Here is a 17,365-nt window from a genome sequence, read left to right on the forward strand (position 1 = left end):
CCCCAGGTCAGCTTGGAATTTTTTTTTTGGGCTAACATTGCTTTATTAAAAATGTCTTAAAATTTTATTTTGGCCCGGTTTGACCCAAAAATAAAAGCCCAGTTTTGAGCCTCTTTTACAGTTATAAACCCGTCCATATTTGAATTCTCGTTCCAATTCCTCAAAATTTCTACAAGTATATCTAGGGTATATGTAACCGTATCATACCCAGCTTCTATACATATTTACTATTTGTATATACCAACAATAAACTTCAATGATCAGCCACTAGACATGATGTTACATGTGGGAACCAGCCATTTAACCTCATGTGTGACTTTTGTGCAAGAAAACAAACTAAATCTCCTATATATCCATCCCATAATCATACTATTTTGCACACACACACATATACAATTTCATTTCCAATTTTCTTTCAAGTTAATTTATTCCCTAATCTCTCTTCATTTACCTACTCAAGAACGTATCAATATAGTCATCCGATTTTAAGGAGATTACTTTCAAATCTTTCAATCTCACTCCACCACTCTTTTGATTCCAAGATTTTTCTTACCTTTTCCAGTAGCTTTGTCCAAGTAACTTGAGGTAGTAACCTTATTCATAACCTTATTCGATTCATATTTATATAGCTATCTTATTTTGTGTTATAAAATTTTAACAACAAGAACATAGTTTGAGTGATTTCAAACTTGTTCGCAAACTAAATAGATCCTTCTAATTTGATTTTTTAAAAACACTTCAAGACCTGTAATATATCATATTATGACAAAATCGGATTAATCATATCTTGGCTAATTAACATAATATTTAATATATATTTACTTATGATTTTATTTTATATATTTCAGGACCACCCGTAAACAACACGAGAAGATTAATCATAAGACCTCATGATTGTACGCAACACGTCATTTGACAACACGGTACTTTATGTACGCAACACGTCATTTTACAACATGGTACCATGGGTCAAGATTAATTCTGATCAACACGAATACGATGGAGTCTTTATTTATTTTATTTAAGCAACTAATTGTGGACCACTAACATCGGACTGCTAACTACGGACTAAGAAAATATTAAAAGTATATATATATATATATATATATATATATATATATATATATATATATATATATATATATGTAACGATTACTTGAAAAGAAAATATGTTGATATATTATATATATGGTTAGGTTCGTGATATCTATCGGAGACCAAGTCGAGTTAAATACCTTCAAGTCAAAAGTGAGTATATAGTCCCACTTTTAAACTCTAAATATTTCGGGATGAGAATACATGCATTTTATGATTTACGTTATGGACACAAGTGATTAAAAATATATATTCTACGTTGAGTTGTACCACTGGCATACTTCCCTGTAACTTGGTAACTACTATTTACATGAGGTATTGTAAATGCGAATCCTGTTGATAGATCTATCGGGCCTGACAACCCCAACCGGACTGGACGACCAGTATTCAACGGTTGCACAGTACTTCGTTTCGGTGACTACACTTGGTACGGTGTAGTAAGATTTCATAATAAAGGGAATATGCGACGTTGATTAAATGTTAAGTATGGTTATCAAGTGCTCAACAACTTAGAATATTTTTATTAAAACGTTTATATATGAAATCTTGTGGTCTATATTCATAACGCTGCCGGCATTAAACCTATATCTCACCAACTTTATGTTGACATTTTAAGAATGTTGATTCTCAGGTGATAACTAAAAGCTTCCGCTGCAACATGTTGAATTTAAGCAAGATCTTGAGTATGCATATTTGTGTCAAAAATAAAACTGCATATCGGAGGATTTGTAATGTAAAATATGTTGGAGGTCGTATTGTTATTATCACATGTAAAGTTTGTAAGTCTAAGATTATCGCTAAACGATAATCATTATTAAGTTGTTTAAACCTTGTATTTGTAATAAAAGCTATGGTTTGTATTGTAAAAACGAATGCAGTTTTTGAAAAATGTCGCATATAGAGGTCAATACCTCGCGATGAAATCATATGTTATTGTATTCGTCCTTATGGTTAAGGTCGGGTTATGACAGCAATAAAGAAGGAGTACGGAGTGGATTACATCAAACATGGATACGAGTTCACGTCTCTACCGTACTTTGAATTTATGCAGGTGGCTAGGCTCAAAATGTTATATAGGGATTATGACGGAATTCCTAATATTGTCTGCAAGAAGATAAGACACTCGTACTTGTCAAAGAACTTTGAGGGATTCGGCCCTCAATTTCCCACGATCACTTATCGAACAAACAAGAAAACGGGCGAACGAAGAAAGATTGTCAAATACAAGCCAGTAAATTATATGAGAAAGGTTCCTGTGATGAAAATGCCGCAGAACTTTAGCCCACGTTTTCGCTGGTGGTACTACGATGAACGCTCAGAGGAGGCAGTCATCGTTTTGGACAAATTGAAGGAAGACGAGACAGACTCGATACGGGTTTTAGATCCCGTTTGGTTGAGAAATTGCTGTGAAGCTGACATCTTCACATTGTACTACAATCGGATGCTGTACAGGCCAGAAAATAGAGTTCAAGCACAACAGTACATTCGTGTTGCAAAGGTTTGCTATTTGAACAATATGGTTACAGATCCGTACAGAGATTGAAGCAGATCGAAGACTTATGAGGAACTAGGTCTTAGGGGGAGTTTGTTAGTGCATATTTTGTAATCCCTAGTTCCATGAACTTTAACGTTTTATTCGATCATGTTGTAACCTGTAATATTGTTAAACGTTGATTGTCGATGTGTTATTTTATATTTGTAAACGTTTAAATATAATTCGTAATATTACTCGACAGTCGGCCGACTGACATGGTCAGTCGACCGACTGTCATCCACTGTCGACCGACATAGGAACTGAGGTATTTAAGCCTAATTAATCTTCATTAATTGGGTTAACAACTCTGCACATTAAACACACACGAAAACAGTTCTTGGTCGAGACTCTCTTCTTCATGTCCAAATACCACAGAATGTCAGTCTAGGCTTCGTGTTTATCAAGATCTAGTCTTGGTTTGACTTGTACGAACCCGAAAATCCATAGATATTCGTTTAAGCTCTTTCTAGTGTTATTCCGCCTCTAGATCGTGTTAGGTTGATTCTAAGATCCTCTCTCAACGTCTACAGGCCCAACTAGAAAACTTATTACAATATAAATCAATATGTTTGAATGATGATAAATCTGGTAACACATAATCTTGGGTAAACGCCAATAGTTTTTAAGATATTCAAATCGAGCTAATACACACATATAATTGACACTTCAAAAAAAAAAAAAAAAAAAAAGAACAAGCAGAAACATGACAGGGTTGTTTCACCAACACTAAAACCATATCAGTCATGCTTTACGTCGATACATACAACAAAGAAACTTCTCAAACGATCACATAGTTAAGATCTTTAATCACATCTTAAACTTGGCTTCGAGCTTTCTCTTCTGACAGGAGCTATCCAACTTTATCTCTGCTGTATAACAAAATACAAATATTGGCCTCTCCTATAATCCTGTCAAAATTAAATCACAACTAACTAATGTAACATCAACTTGACCTAAACAGATTTTCAAATTTTAAAATCCTACATGAATATATTTGGAAACATACCCTTACTTGAAAGCTCTTAATTTTCCACTTCAATTGTCCTTGTGACATCTGTTCAATAATCGTCGAACCTGTGGAAGTGGCACACATATCATAAGAAATTCCAAATATATTCTGCTATTTTATACAAGTCAATGATAGTTATAACATCATTATATGAATAGCTTGCAGTAAAAAATAAAATAAAGTAAGCACACAAATGAGCACTATGATACGTTGATAGTTTTCCCTTTTCAAAAAATTGAAGTAAAAATAAAAATGCATATCTTTGAGGAATTTCATCAAACGGGTGGAGGGCCTGAATGAATATGAAGTTTCAACCATGATCATATGTTTTTGAGTTATTTGCATTGAAGCCTAACAAACATAAATGCATAATATCCTATTAATAAAAGCTAATATATGCACTACTTATTGTAAGAGATAGACATGATGGACCTTTTGTACCTTCTGTCATGTACCCTCAAAGATGAAGTTGATTCTGGCACTTCTTTAATATTCGGACAGTTTGTAATAGAAAGATAACGAAGGTGAGTGAGTTGTATGGCCACTCCTGTAATTGATTCCACATCCATAAGATTACGGATTTTTAGAGAAGTTAGAGATGATGGAAGAAGAAAAGATGTTGAAGTAGTATTCGCATCTCCTTCCATTACAAATGAAGAGACTCCTGAATTATCACCATGTAAGGCTAGTTCAACAAGTGAGATCGGGCAATTCTGCAACCCAAACTTTGATAATGGCTTCTTTAACTCTCCTATTCTTAGCTTCCTTAAATTAGGAGGCCACAACCCACATGGAAATGAATCATCCAGGCTTGGACAATCGTTTATCTTCATAGTTTCCAAAGACGCGAGATTTTGTAAATGCTCATGAGGAAATGACTTTAAACTTTTGTAATTACGGACATGAAGAAACTTGAGAGAGGAGGGGAACTCCAGCTCTCTCGTTGAAAATGTTAACAACGTCATTGAATCACAATTGAATATCTGCAACTTCTCGACATTATTAGGGCAATTGTAACACTCCAATGAATCACAACAATTAATACGAACTTCTCTGGTGGTGACAGCTTTCATGTTACTATTTCCAACATTAACCTCTTGCATAGTCAATGATTTCATGGAATCACAATTGAATATCTGCAACTTCTCAACATTATTAGGGCAATTGTAACACTCCAATGAATGACAACTATTAATACGAACTTCTCTGGTGACAGCTATCATGTTACTACTTCCAACATTAACCTCTTGCATAGTCAATGATTTCATTGAATGACAATTGAATATCTGCAACTTCTCAACACTATTAGGGCAATTGTAACTATCCAGTGACACACATTCCCAAAGAAACACTTCTCGAAGGACAGATCTCGCGTTGCTACTTCCAACATTAATGTCTTTCTCTCCTATTGATACCAATTTTATACATTCTTCGACAGAAAGAAACTTGAGAGAGGATGGGATCACCCGCAATGCAGTCACTGAAGAACATCTTCTAATATCCAACATTAAAGTGACGAATTTTAGGTGTAAACAAAGTGCTATGTATTTGATGCATTTGCTACTAAACGGGTCGAATTTGGTTATGTTTTATCTGGGTTAATGTGCAGAAATGATATGAACTTGCTGAATTGCAATGAATCGATGACATTCTCTTAATCGAATTGAAGTCAGATAAGATCAGAATTTGGGAGAGAAAGTTTCTTATTATTTCTGAATGACTTCTGTAACATTTGAAAAATCTATTTATAGCTACTACGATCTAATTTGTAACTGAATTCTGTTTACATTTGTAACTAACTTTCAACTACTAACACGTGCCATAAGTGTGCATACATTTGAGTGCACATCAAGAAAGTAAGTTGAAGTTAATTAGCCCGTTGATTGTTCTCGTGCATAATCGATATGGAAGGTTAGTGTTTGTGTATTGGCTCCTTCGTGGTTTTTAGCTGTACCACTTTCATCTAGAGGTGGCAAAATGGGCCGGTTGGTGGGTTGGTGATGGGTCAAAACTGATTCGAGTCCAATTAACACCACCGATATGAATCATGTTAAGTTTAGAAATTGAACATAAAATATTCAAATTCGAACAACTAGATTCGAAGAACTCCTGAGTGAACTGGTAACATATAAACTTGTTGGGTTGTTGCATTGTTGGTTCTTGATCTTATCTTCTCGAATAAAATATAAATCAATATGTTTTAGCCGTTCGAAAAAAAAAAAAAAAAAAATCAATATGTTTCAGAAGATGATAAATCTGGTAACACATAAACTTGGATAAACACTTATAGTTTTTAAGAAGTTTAAATCGAGCTAATACACATATATAATGAACGCTTTTAAACCACGCACACACACAAAAAAAAAACATGCCATGATTGTTTCAGTATATTCATGTTTTGTTCACCAACACTAAAACCATATCATGATTTATGGTGTTACATAATGTCAAAGAAATTTCTGACGCGAACGTACAGTTGAGAGCTTTAATCACATCTTAAACATGGCTTTGAGCCTTCTGTTCTGGCAGGAGCTATCGAACAGCTCTATTTCTGTTTTCGAACAACACACAGATTATTTTGTAAACATGAGAAGTACATTTTGAGTTTAAAGCTGAGATGTAAACTAAAGCCAGTATTGATTAGTCGTTTAATCATGCCAAAGCGTTTTGAGTTCGTATATTGGTCCCTCCTATAATCGTGTCAAATTTAAATCACAACTAACTGATTTACCATCAACTTAATCTAAACAGATTCTCAAATTTTTTAAACAACTAAATGAAGATATTTGGAAACATACCCTTACCTTAGTTGAATGCTCTTAATTTTCCACTTCAATTCTCCTTGTGACATCTGTTCAACAATCACCGAAACCACCTGAGGAAGTGGACACATATCATAATAAATTCCAATATATTCTACTATATCAAATAAGCCAATGATAGTTACAATAACATCATTATATAAGTATTGTGCAGCAAAAGAACAAAAGTAAAGTAAGCACACAAATGAGTACTATAGTCTTCCCTTTCCAGAAAATAAATATAAAAATGCATATCTTTGAGGAATTTCATCAAACAGATGAAGGGCCTGAATGAATATAAAGTTTCAAAAAAGATCATAAGTTTTTTAGTTATTTGCAATGAAACTTAACAAACATAAAAAAAAAATAATATCCTATTAACTAAAGCTAACATATGCACCAGTTATCGTAAGAAATAGACATGTTGGACTTTTTGTACCTGTATCTACTGTCAAAGTTTTTTCCTCAAACTTTAAGTGATGGATACCTTCTGCAATTATACCTTAATTATACCTTTTGCAATTACTTTAAGTGATGGATATTCGTCAAAGTTGTCTTCATTTAGTGCATTATAGGCAAATAACGAAAGTGTTGGAGTGTGGAGACATTTAAACAAAACTGAAAAAAGTGTCACTAAAAACTGTTTCAACACTTGCACGGATTTTGCAGATTTCGGTAAGCGTGAGACAGAGAAAAACAGATCAAAAACAGAGCAAATTGATTGTGCGCGGTGATGGTGCGCGGCGCGCTCCCTGCGCGCACTAGAGAAGTTTTGATCAGAAGGCTTGCTCGAAGTTTGGGAGTGTGAACGGCGCGCACGTTTAAGTGTGCACGGCGCGCACGATGTCTGGCAGCAAGTGGGCAACTTGCACACATGGGATCCGATCTTGATTGATTCTCCTTTCACTTTAGGTGCTTAGTGGGTTGCTTTACACCACTAATTGTGGCTGTGATCATGTCATTAGTGGGTGTAAAGCATGGCTAGTTGGTTTATCTTTCATGATTACTAGCACACTTGAAGATCAAGTTGTAGTTTGGTTGGTTTCTTGTTTGCTCTATATATAGAGCTCATTCATAGTCATTGTAACACACCACTCTCAAATATTCAGTAAATAAACGATCTCTAGTTGGTCCGTGGACTAAAGCAATCACAACGATTGCATATAACCACGTTATATCTTGTGTCGATTTACTTTTTCGCATTTATATTCTTTCGTTCATTAAGTGGGTGAGTGATCTTGAAGAATCACTTGCGTTGTTTGGGTCCTAATATCCTAACAACTGGTATCAGAGCACAAGGTTTCGTTAAGGGAACGATGGCGAAAGATGGGAAGTTTAGAATCGACCGATTCGATGGAAGAGACTTTGGCTTTTGGAAGATGAAAATTGAAGATTACTTGTATCAAAAGAAGCTACACCAACCCTTGTTAGAGACCAAGCCCGAAAGCATGGACGATGCCGATTGGACGCTTTTGGATCGTCAAGCTTTGGGTGCTATTCGTCTTTCACTTGCTAAGAACGTGGCATACAACGTTGTGAATGAGAAGACGACGTTTGCTTGCTTGAAAGCACTCTCTAACATGTATGAGAAACCTACAGCTGCAAATAAGGTATTTCTCATGCGTCAATTGTTTAATACTAAGATGAAGGAAGGTACGAGTGCAACGGATCATATCAATGAATTTAATAATATCGTTTCAAGACTTGAATCGGTAGAGATTAAGTTTGATGATGAACTAAAAGCACTTATCTTGCTTTCATCATTACCGGAAAGTTGGTCGGGTACGGTTACCGCGGTTAGTAGCTCTACGGGAACTACTAAGCTAGCGTTTGAAGCTATAAGGGATTTGATTCTTGGTGAAGATACTCGTAGAAGAAACTCGGGAGAATCGACATCCGGTTCTTTGTTAAGTACCGACAACCGTGGTAGAAAATTTGAACGCGGTGAGAAGAAGGGTAGGAAGAAGTCTAAGAAGAGGCATCCATCGAAAGATAGAAGTGAAGTTACTTGTTGGGGTTGCAATTAAAAAGGGCACTTTCAAAGGAATTGCAAAAATGGTTCCATGAAAGGTGTAAACTTGGCCGAAGGGGAAAGTGATGATGCACTTTTGTGTAGTGTTGAAAATTCTATGGAGTCTTGGATCTTGGATTCGGGAGCTTCGTTTCATGCTACTCATATCAAAAGCATGATGAAGAATTTTCATTCATATCAAGGCAAGGTGAGATTGGCGGACAACAAGCAACTCAACATAGAGGGCATTGGAGATGTTGTTTTGAAGACTACTCTTGGTTCTAATTGGACTTTGAAGAACGTAAGGTACATTCCTAAATTGAAAAGGAAACTTATTTCGGTTGGTCAATTAGATGATGAAGGTAACGCGGTTACTTTTGAAAACCGCCAATGGAAGGTGGTTAAAGGGTAGTAGTATTGTGGCTCGTGGACATAAAAGGGGAACTCTTTATATGGTTGAAGTGTTTGATGAAGACACGGTGGTTGCTACGGTTAATGTTGAGTCCGAATCAACTCTATGGCACCGAAGACTCGGGCATATGAGTGAGAAGGGTATGAAGATGCTTGTTTCGAGTGGAAGAATTCCGGATTTGAAGAAGGTAGAACTTGGGTTTTGCGAACCATGTGTTTATGGGAAGCAAAAGAAGGTGACTTTTGGGAAATCAGGGAATGCACCTAAGTAGGAGAAATTGGAGCTCGTTCATACGGATGTGTTTGGTCCAACTAATGTAGAATCACATGGAGGTTCTCGTTATTATGTCACCTTCATTGACGACTCCACTCGAAAGGTATGGGTTTATTTTCTTAAAGCTAAATCCGATGTATTTAATACTTTTGTGAAGTGGAAAGCTATGGTAGAAAATGAGACTAACTTGAAGGTTAAGTGCTTAAAGTCGGATAATGGAGGAGAATATGGTAGTCTTGAGTTTAAAGACCATTGTGCAAAGCTCGGTATTAGAATGTTGAAAATGGTACCGGAGACACCGCAACACAATGGGGTCGCCGAACGTATGAATAATACGTTAAATGAAAGGGCTAAGAGTATGAGACTACATGCCGGTTTGCCTAAAATGTTTTGGGCGGATGCGGTTAACACGGCGGCTTATTTGATAAATAGGGGACCCTCAACACCGTTGGGTTTCCGAATTCCCGAGGAAGAATGGCAAGGCAAGAAGGTGAGTTATGGTCATCTTAGGATCTTTGGGTGTAATGCATATGTGAAGACCAAAGATGCGGATAAAGACAAGCTTGAAGCTAAGTCAAAGAAGTGTATTTTCATAGGCTACGGGTCAGATGAAATGGGCTATCGTTGTTGGGACAACGAGGCTAGAAAAGTAATTCGTTCGCGAGATGTTACTTTTGATGAAGATTCGGTCTATGGCAAACCGGAAACGGGGAGTCCTAAACCGAGTCAAGTTACTTTTGACGATGTTTCTATTTATGATCTTGCAGGTTCTAGTGGGAGTACGGGAAACAATGAATTGCTGAATAACGGTGAGGCGTCAAAAAATGCTAATGATGGGGATGATTCGGAAAGCGGTGATGATTCCGAACATAGTGCGAGTTCTAGTGATGAGGAGGACACAAATGAAACCGGTCCAACCATTCCGGTTACTCCTACACCAAGACGCTTGACTAGAGTGCCTAAACCTAATCCTAGGTATTCTCCATCAGCAAACTACTTGCTCTATACCGAGAATGGTGAACCCGAAAGTTACTTTGAGGCAAGAAAAACAAAAGAATCTATACAATGGGAGCTTGCCATGAAAGAAGAGATGGGTTCACTTGAGAAGAATAAAACTTGGTCACTAGTGAATTTACCTCATGATAAAAGGGTATTGCAAAACAAATGGTTGTATCGAATCAAGAATGAGTCGGATGGCAAGAAAAGGTACAAGGCTCGTTTGGTAGTCATAGGCTTTCAACAAAAGGAAGGGGTTGACTACAAAGAGATATTTTCACCGGTAGTTAAAATGACTACTATCCGTTTGATACTTTCTATAGTCGCATCCGAAGACTTACATCTTGAGCAACTAGATGTAAAAACTGCATTCTTACATGGTGATCTTGTTGAAGAGATCTACATGAGGCAACCCGAGGGCTTTGAGGTAAAGGGTAAAGAGAAGTGGGTTTGTAAGCTAAAGAAAAGTTTGTATGGATTGAAGCAAGCACCTCGGCAATGGTACTTGAAGTTTGATGATTTTATGAAGAAGATTGGTTTCTTAAGATGTGAAGCGGATCACTGTTGCTACTTGAAGAAATCCAAGTCTTCTTATATAATCTTATTGTTGTATGTTGATGACATGTTACTTGCAGGTTCAAACATGTCCGAAATTAACAAGTTGAAGGGATTACTTTCCCGAGAATTCGAGATGAAAGATCTTGGCGGTGCTAAGCAAATACTTGGCATGAGTATTGTGCGTGATCGCGTGAAGGGTACTCTATACTTGTCTCAATCCAAATATATTGAGAAAGTAATAGAGAGGTTCAACATGGAAGATTCAAAGGCTCGTTCTATGCATTTGGGAAGCACCTTAAAGTTATCGAAAAGTCAATCACCAAAAACGGAAAGAGACAAGAAGGATATGGAAAAGGTTCCATATGCATCAGCCGTGGGTAGTATTATGTATGCCATGGTTTGTACAAGACCCGATATTGCTCAAGCAGTGGGAGTTGTAAGTCGTTATATGTCTAATCCGGGAAAAGAGCATTGGGAAGCGGTCAAATGGTTGCTTCGTTATTTGAAAGGTACTTCTAATATGGGATTGTGTTTCTCCAAAAACAATCTCATACTTAGAGGTTATGCGGATGCTAATTTGGGTGGATGTGATGATTCGGGGAAAAGCTCTACGGGTTATGTTTTCACAATGGGGAAGACGGCGATTAGTTGGTTATCTCGATTGCAAAAGAGTGTTGCTTTGTCAACCACCGAAGCCGAATACATGGCTATTGCGGAAGCTTCTAAAGAGCTAGTATAGTTGAAGAACTTCTTAGGCGAGTTGGGTAAAAGACAAGACTATTGCGTCTTGTATTGTGATAATCAAAGTGCGGTTCATCTTGGGAAGAATCCGGTGTTTCATAGTCGAACGAAACACATCAAGATAAGGTATCATTTTATTCGACAACATATAAATGATGACACTTTATTCTTGGAGAAAATCCTTGGTACAAAGAATCCTGCCGATATGTTTACTAAGGTGGTTACGACGGAAAAATTGAGGTTTTGCATTACCTCAATTGGTCTTCTCATGAATTGATGAGAGAAGACCCCAGCTAGAGATGTGAATGGTGTTACAATTTTAACAAGTAGTATTGAGGACCTTTTATCGAAAGTCTACTCATCCGAAGAATGTGTTGAGCGTGCGTGTCCCAAATGATATTTGGCGGTAATCGAAGGTGGTTTAATGTTCTTGGTAAATTCATTGATATGAATGGAGCTTGTTCAAAGTCTCCAAGTGGGAGATTGTTGGAGTGTGGAGACATTTAAACAAAACTGGAAAAAGTGTCACTAAAAACTGTTTCAACACTTGCACGGATTTTGCAGATTTCGGTAAGCGTGAAACAGAGAAAAACAGATCAAAAACAGAGCAAATTGATTGTGCGCGGTGATGGTGCGCGGCGCGCTCCCTGCGCGCACTAGAGAAGTTTTGATCAGAAGGCTTGCTCGAAGTTTGGGAGTGTGAACGGCGCGCACGATGTCTGGCAGCAAGTGGGTAACTTGCACACATGGGATCCGATCTTGATTGATTCTCCTTTCACTTTAGGTGCTTAGTGGGTTGCTTTACACCACTAATTGTGGCTGTGATCATGTCATTAGTGGGTGTAAAGCATGGCTAGTTGGTTTATCTTTCATGATTACTAGCACACTTGAAGATCAAGTTGTAGTTTGGTTGGTTTCTTGTTTGCTCTATATATAGAGCTCATTCATAGTCATTGTAACACAGCACTCTCAAATATTCAGTAAATAAACGATCTCTAGTTGGTCCTTGGACTAAAGCAATCACAACGATTGCATATAACCACGTTATATCTTGTGTCGATTTACTTTTTCGCATTTATATTCTTTCGTTCATTAAGTGGGTGAGTGATCTTGAAGAATCACTTGTGTTGTTTGGGTCCTAATATCCTAACAGAAAGAGCTATCTCATCAGACAAACCCTTTAGCATGTGAGGTTGGGCACTGTCCATCACTAAAGCGACTTTGTTCTTGCGGGTGGTAACGATGATTTTACTTCCGGTGGACCCAACAAGAAAAGGGCTTTTAAGGAGTTCCCATTGACTGTGGTCTTCGTTCCAAATATCGTCTAATACAACTAGGAACCTCTTATTTGCTACTTTTTCTTTCAGGGCCACATGAAGAAGATCAAGACTTGCAAAATCTTGGTTATGTCCATCTACTGCTTGAAAAATAGCGTTGCTGATATTGAATACGCTGAACTCGTCTGACACACAAACCCACACCCTGAGTTCAAAATGAGCCATAACTTTCTCATCATTGTACAAAATTTTTGCAAGAGTTGTTTTCCCGATCCCACCGAGACCTACGATGGACATGACGCTTACTTTTCGATTCAAGTCTTCATCCTCCAACAACTTTGCGATCAATGAATCTGCATCCGCTTCCCGACCCAAAACCGTGGACTTATCAATTAGTGAAGTTTGTACATTTTTACCCTTCGATCCAGTTTTAGCTTTCACATTGACACCCAACAGGCCTAGTTTATTTCTCTCATCAGCAAGATCATTTAGTCTAGAGGTAATCTCTTCTACCTTAGACTTCATCTTATGACCATAAATCATGTTACGAGGATATAAATTAGTACAACAAGCTGGAAAAGGCTTCAGTAACTTACTACTAGTGGCATGAGTTTCTTGATTGAGTTTGCGCTTTATAACTTCAGTGTCCAAATCATCAACCACATCGTCTATGTCGTAAGCCAAAACCTGAAGTCTGTGTAGCCACGTTTTAACAAATTGTTAAGTTATGTGAGTCTGGTCTGCATCAGCAAGCACATCTTGGATCAAGGTCAACTTGTCCGTCCATTTGTTCAGCTGAGTATCGATTCCTTGATATCGAGCCAACTTCATCAAGTCAGCAGACATTAAGTTTTTGATAAGCTCATCCACAACTGCACCAACAATGATATCAGCCATTTGTATTTAGAGAATGAAAAATTGTTCGTTTTTTTGTTGTTTGTATTTAGAGAATGAGATCTGAATGATTTCAAAGGAAGGGAAATAGCATGTGAATTAAGGGAGTAGACCAAGACTTAGAATTTGTGTGGTGAACATTAAATTGTTGATAAGGGAGTATAGATCAAGAGTTAAGTGTATAATTTGAGTGGTGAACATCAAATGGATAAGCCACCAGTTGGAAATGTTAGGGACCAGAAGTAGACCAACAATTATGTGTAGAATTTGTATGATTAAACAATTTAAAAATATAGTTATTTCAATTTAATATCTAATACTCAGAGAAAGTGAATAATGAAAACAGTTATAATGACCAACATTCACGATATATAATAATGAAACTATATATGAAAGTGAAGCAGAGAAGCAGCAATTATAATGACTTGGTGCTAGTATTAATTTATTTTTAAACGGTTTCAAACGGTCAAAAGCTTGTGCTGAAATATGCTACTTTTTAACAGATTGGAGTACGGGGGAAATGGCGGTGGCAAGAAGTGGTGCTAGTATCGGCCCCAAAAAATTGACGCCTCCTTTGACTTGATTTTTGACGAACCGATAATTGTGGTCTTAGTGTTTTCCCCTTATTCTACCAGTTCGATTTTTATCGTCATAGTCATCATACATAATATGAATCACCTGTGGATATAGTTATCCTATTATTTTTTGAAAAGAATCGCGTAACAAGTCATAATTAGTGACTTCCCAAGAAAAGTGTATCATTCAGGAATATATTAAAAAGGTACAGGGCTACTGTATCAGCAGCACAGTACTGAGTAAATATCATATATAATGAAGCTTATTTACCACTTAAATCTTCACTACTGATGCAACATCATAAGATAAATTATTATACAAGATTAAGCCAAATTTATCAACTAATTAACCTGATATTCATAAGCTTCTCAATCAGCAAAGTTACGAAGACAACAATAACAGATTAAGTCAAAAATCATAGCCATATCCTAGGTCAAAACGGCTCTTCGCACTTTGTCAAAATGGTTCGCCGGTTGAAAACGGTTGGGTCATATCCCTGAGGTCAAGAAGGCTGTGTTTGTGATTATTGGTAATGTTCAACTTCAGGACGTACCCGATCTCTGGATTTGCTTAAATGCAGACACATTCATTTCTATTACTTACAATTGGCATTCATTTCTCGTACAAAGAGACCATGTTATCTTCCCGTGGGTTAAGACTCGTAGATGGGTGGACTCTGACTGTTAACGGATATTTCCCATATACAGTTTGCATCTTACTTTTAGAAAGACACCTAGCATATCACATTATAAACTTACATATCATTGTATTTATTATTATATCAATACCATGGTTATCTAGCTAGGCATATTTATACTATACTCATCTTTTGAGGAATGAAAGCAAGTCAACTATCACATCTATTTATCTTTGTATCATACTCGTATTTACATTTGTATTTTGTAACATGGTATCAGGCAAAAACTCTCTATCCTAAAACACAAATTATCACGGCTACACCAAAACACAAGGTATCACTATCGCTTCTCTCTGAAAATCAGCCACTAAACAATCAAAAATAAAGACTTTGATCGTTCAACAAAAAAATAAATAAAAAACACCGCTCCTGTTTCGTAAATCAACACCCAAAACAAAAGAAAAAAATTCAACTCCTTTCTTCAAAGTTGTAATCACTGCACGTACCATTATTCTCTATTTTCTATTCTATCCTTCGTTTCAATTATCATGTATAGAATCATAAACACGTGTATGCCTCATGTGTTGCAACGTCACTAGCCTCAAAGCCAACACCGTCTCACCCTTTAATTTATATTCAAATCATATTCAATTATTTATTTTTTTTTTTTTTTTTAAGTGAATTGCAAATCCAACGACAATCCTTGATGGCACAAACTGGCCGAATTCATCCTTAGTCGAACTCTCTCTGGTCATCTAGTACAAAAAATAATAGCGATCGTAGGTTGGTTGTTTGGAAGTCACACAAGGAGTCATGAAGGTAACTATGAAGGTAACTACAGGCCCAATAAGGATACTAATGCCCAACTTCTGAAAATAATTCAGGCCCAACAACATGCCCAATGCTTGTACGCAGTCCAACCCGATTACGGTGGTGCCGGGTGGCACATGGACACTGGTGCGTCTTCACATTTTACCTCATGTATTAATAATCTTAGTACTGTTTTTAATAATTGAAAATATTTGTTAGAGCCGTTGGTAACGAGAACACCATTCCAGTCACTAACACCGGTCATAACTTGTTACTCATTGTACATCGATCGTTATATTTAAATAATGTACTTGTAACCCCTATCATCGTGAAAAATCTTATATATATTCGTCAATTTACCCGTGATAATCTAGATTCTGTATTTGATCCTTTTGATTTTTCTGTAAAAGATTATCTGACGCGTCGTCTGTTTCTCCGATGTGATAGCACCGGAGATCTATACACACTTACATTACCCACCTCTCACTCTTCTCAGCAGGCTCTTCTCACCAGTCCGGTTACATGGCATCAGCATCTCGGACATCCCAAACATGATGTTTTTCGAAGACTCCTTTCTAATAAAGATATTATTTGTGATAAATCGTCGTCCCATGTTATTTGTCATGCGTGTCTGCTTGGAAAATACTTGTGACTCCCTTTTTCTGTTTTTAGTTCTAATGTTAATGCTACCTTTGATATTATCCATTCGGATTTATGGACATCTCATGTTTCTAATCTTAGCGGTTTAAAATATTATATTATATTTCTTAATCATTTTTCGCATTATGTATAGTTTTTCCGTTACACAATAATCTGACGCACTTACAACATTCATACAATTTCGTACATTTGTTCGTACTCAATTAAACCAATAATCAAAGCATTTCAATGTGATAATGGGGGCGAATTCGATAACACTGCTTTCCATCAACTTCTTCAAACTAATGGTATTCAATTCCAATTCTCCCGCCCTCACACCTCTAAGCAAGACAGAAAGTCCGAATGCATGCTCCGCACCATTAACAATCTAATTCGCACCTTACTGTTTCAAGCTCATCTCCCGCCTAGTTACTGGAACTGACGGTTTATTTTAGTGCGGTGTCGTCATGCCGCGGCCGTCTATAAAGGGTATTAGTAAGAGGACAGTGTTTTAAATATATAATATGTGGGGCCTAAATCTACTACTGCTTACTATGGGTGAGTAAGGGAAGTATGACATAGGGTCGCTCGTGTAAGAAGACAACAGAATCAAACCTTATCCGTAGATTTGTCGTAGTAATTAATTAGATTAAGGAGTAGTTTTGGGTTAATTTTAGGGTTTTCTAAGATTTAAGGTAGATAATTAAAGAAAGTAAATACGATAAAATTTAAATTTGTAATTCAAATAAGGTTAAAGTAAGCGTGTGCTATGATTTCATCAGTTACTTGACTAAGATTGTGAAATACTGACTCATGAATAGGTAGTGACTTTATATTCGTTATGTTCTACCTAAACGTTCATATCACGTTAATTACGTTAGGCTTATGCCCTCAACCCCCGACATCCATAAAAAACGAGTACGTGTAGGCATGGGTGGCTAATCAATAGGAGTAAAAGCTGATCAAACCCAAGTGCATTCTACAGAGACATCGGCGGTCCTGCCGAACACTTTACCGCCAGTTGATCAGACTGGGGGCTTACCGAAAGTTCCTCGCGCATCCATGTGTGCATAAATCATCCACATGCGACGAACGCATCATT

General features: G+C 36.9%; 1 protein-coding gene and 2 long non-coding RNA genes across 3 annotated transcripts in view; all 3 read right to left on the reverse strand.

The window, feature by feature from the left end:
- Positions 1–13,650, reverse strand: part of LOC139875787 (putative disease resistance RPP13-like protein 1) — a 56,520-nt gene extending 42,870 nt beyond the window's left edge. Inside the window, exons 1-2 of the mRNA XM_071863085.1 lie at positions 12,583–13,650; positions 6,942–7,023 (exon numbers count right to left, since the gene is read on the reverse strand). Coding sequence (XP_071719186.1) covers positions 6,942–7,023; positions 12,583–13,250 — 750 coding nt within the window. The 5' untranslated portion in view covers positions 13,251–13,650. The remainder of the gene's footprint in view (positions 1–6,941; positions 7,024–12,582) is intronic.
- LOC139876477 (uncharacterized) lies at positions 3,347–4,199 on the reverse strand. Its single transcript, XR_011768105.1, has 3 exons — positions 4,080–4,199; positions 3,636–3,703; positions 3,347–3,537 (listed from the first exon to the last, which is right to left on the reverse strand). It is a non-coding gene; the product is annotated as an uncharacterized lncRNA (long non-coding RNA).
- Positions 5,505–6,896, reverse strand: LOC139877125 (uncharacterized). The gene is made up of 3 exons (XR_011768479.1): positions 6,879–6,896; positions 6,443–6,513; positions 5,505–6,189 (listed from the first exon to the last, which is right to left on the reverse strand). It is a non-coding gene; the product is annotated as an uncharacterized lncRNA (long non-coding RNA).
- Positions 13,651–17,365: the final 3,715 nt, after the last annotated feature.

The sequence above is a fragment of the Rutidosis leptorrhynchoides genome, chromosome 11 (assembly GCF_046630445.1).
Source record: "Rutidosis leptorrhynchoides isolate AG116_Rl617_1_P2 chromosome 11, CSIRO_AGI_Rlap_v1, whole genome shotgun sequence".
NCBI classification, from domain to species: domain Eukaryota; kingdom Viridiplantae; phylum Streptophyta; class Magnoliopsida; order Asterales; family Asteraceae; genus Rutidosis; species Rutidosis leptorrhynchoides.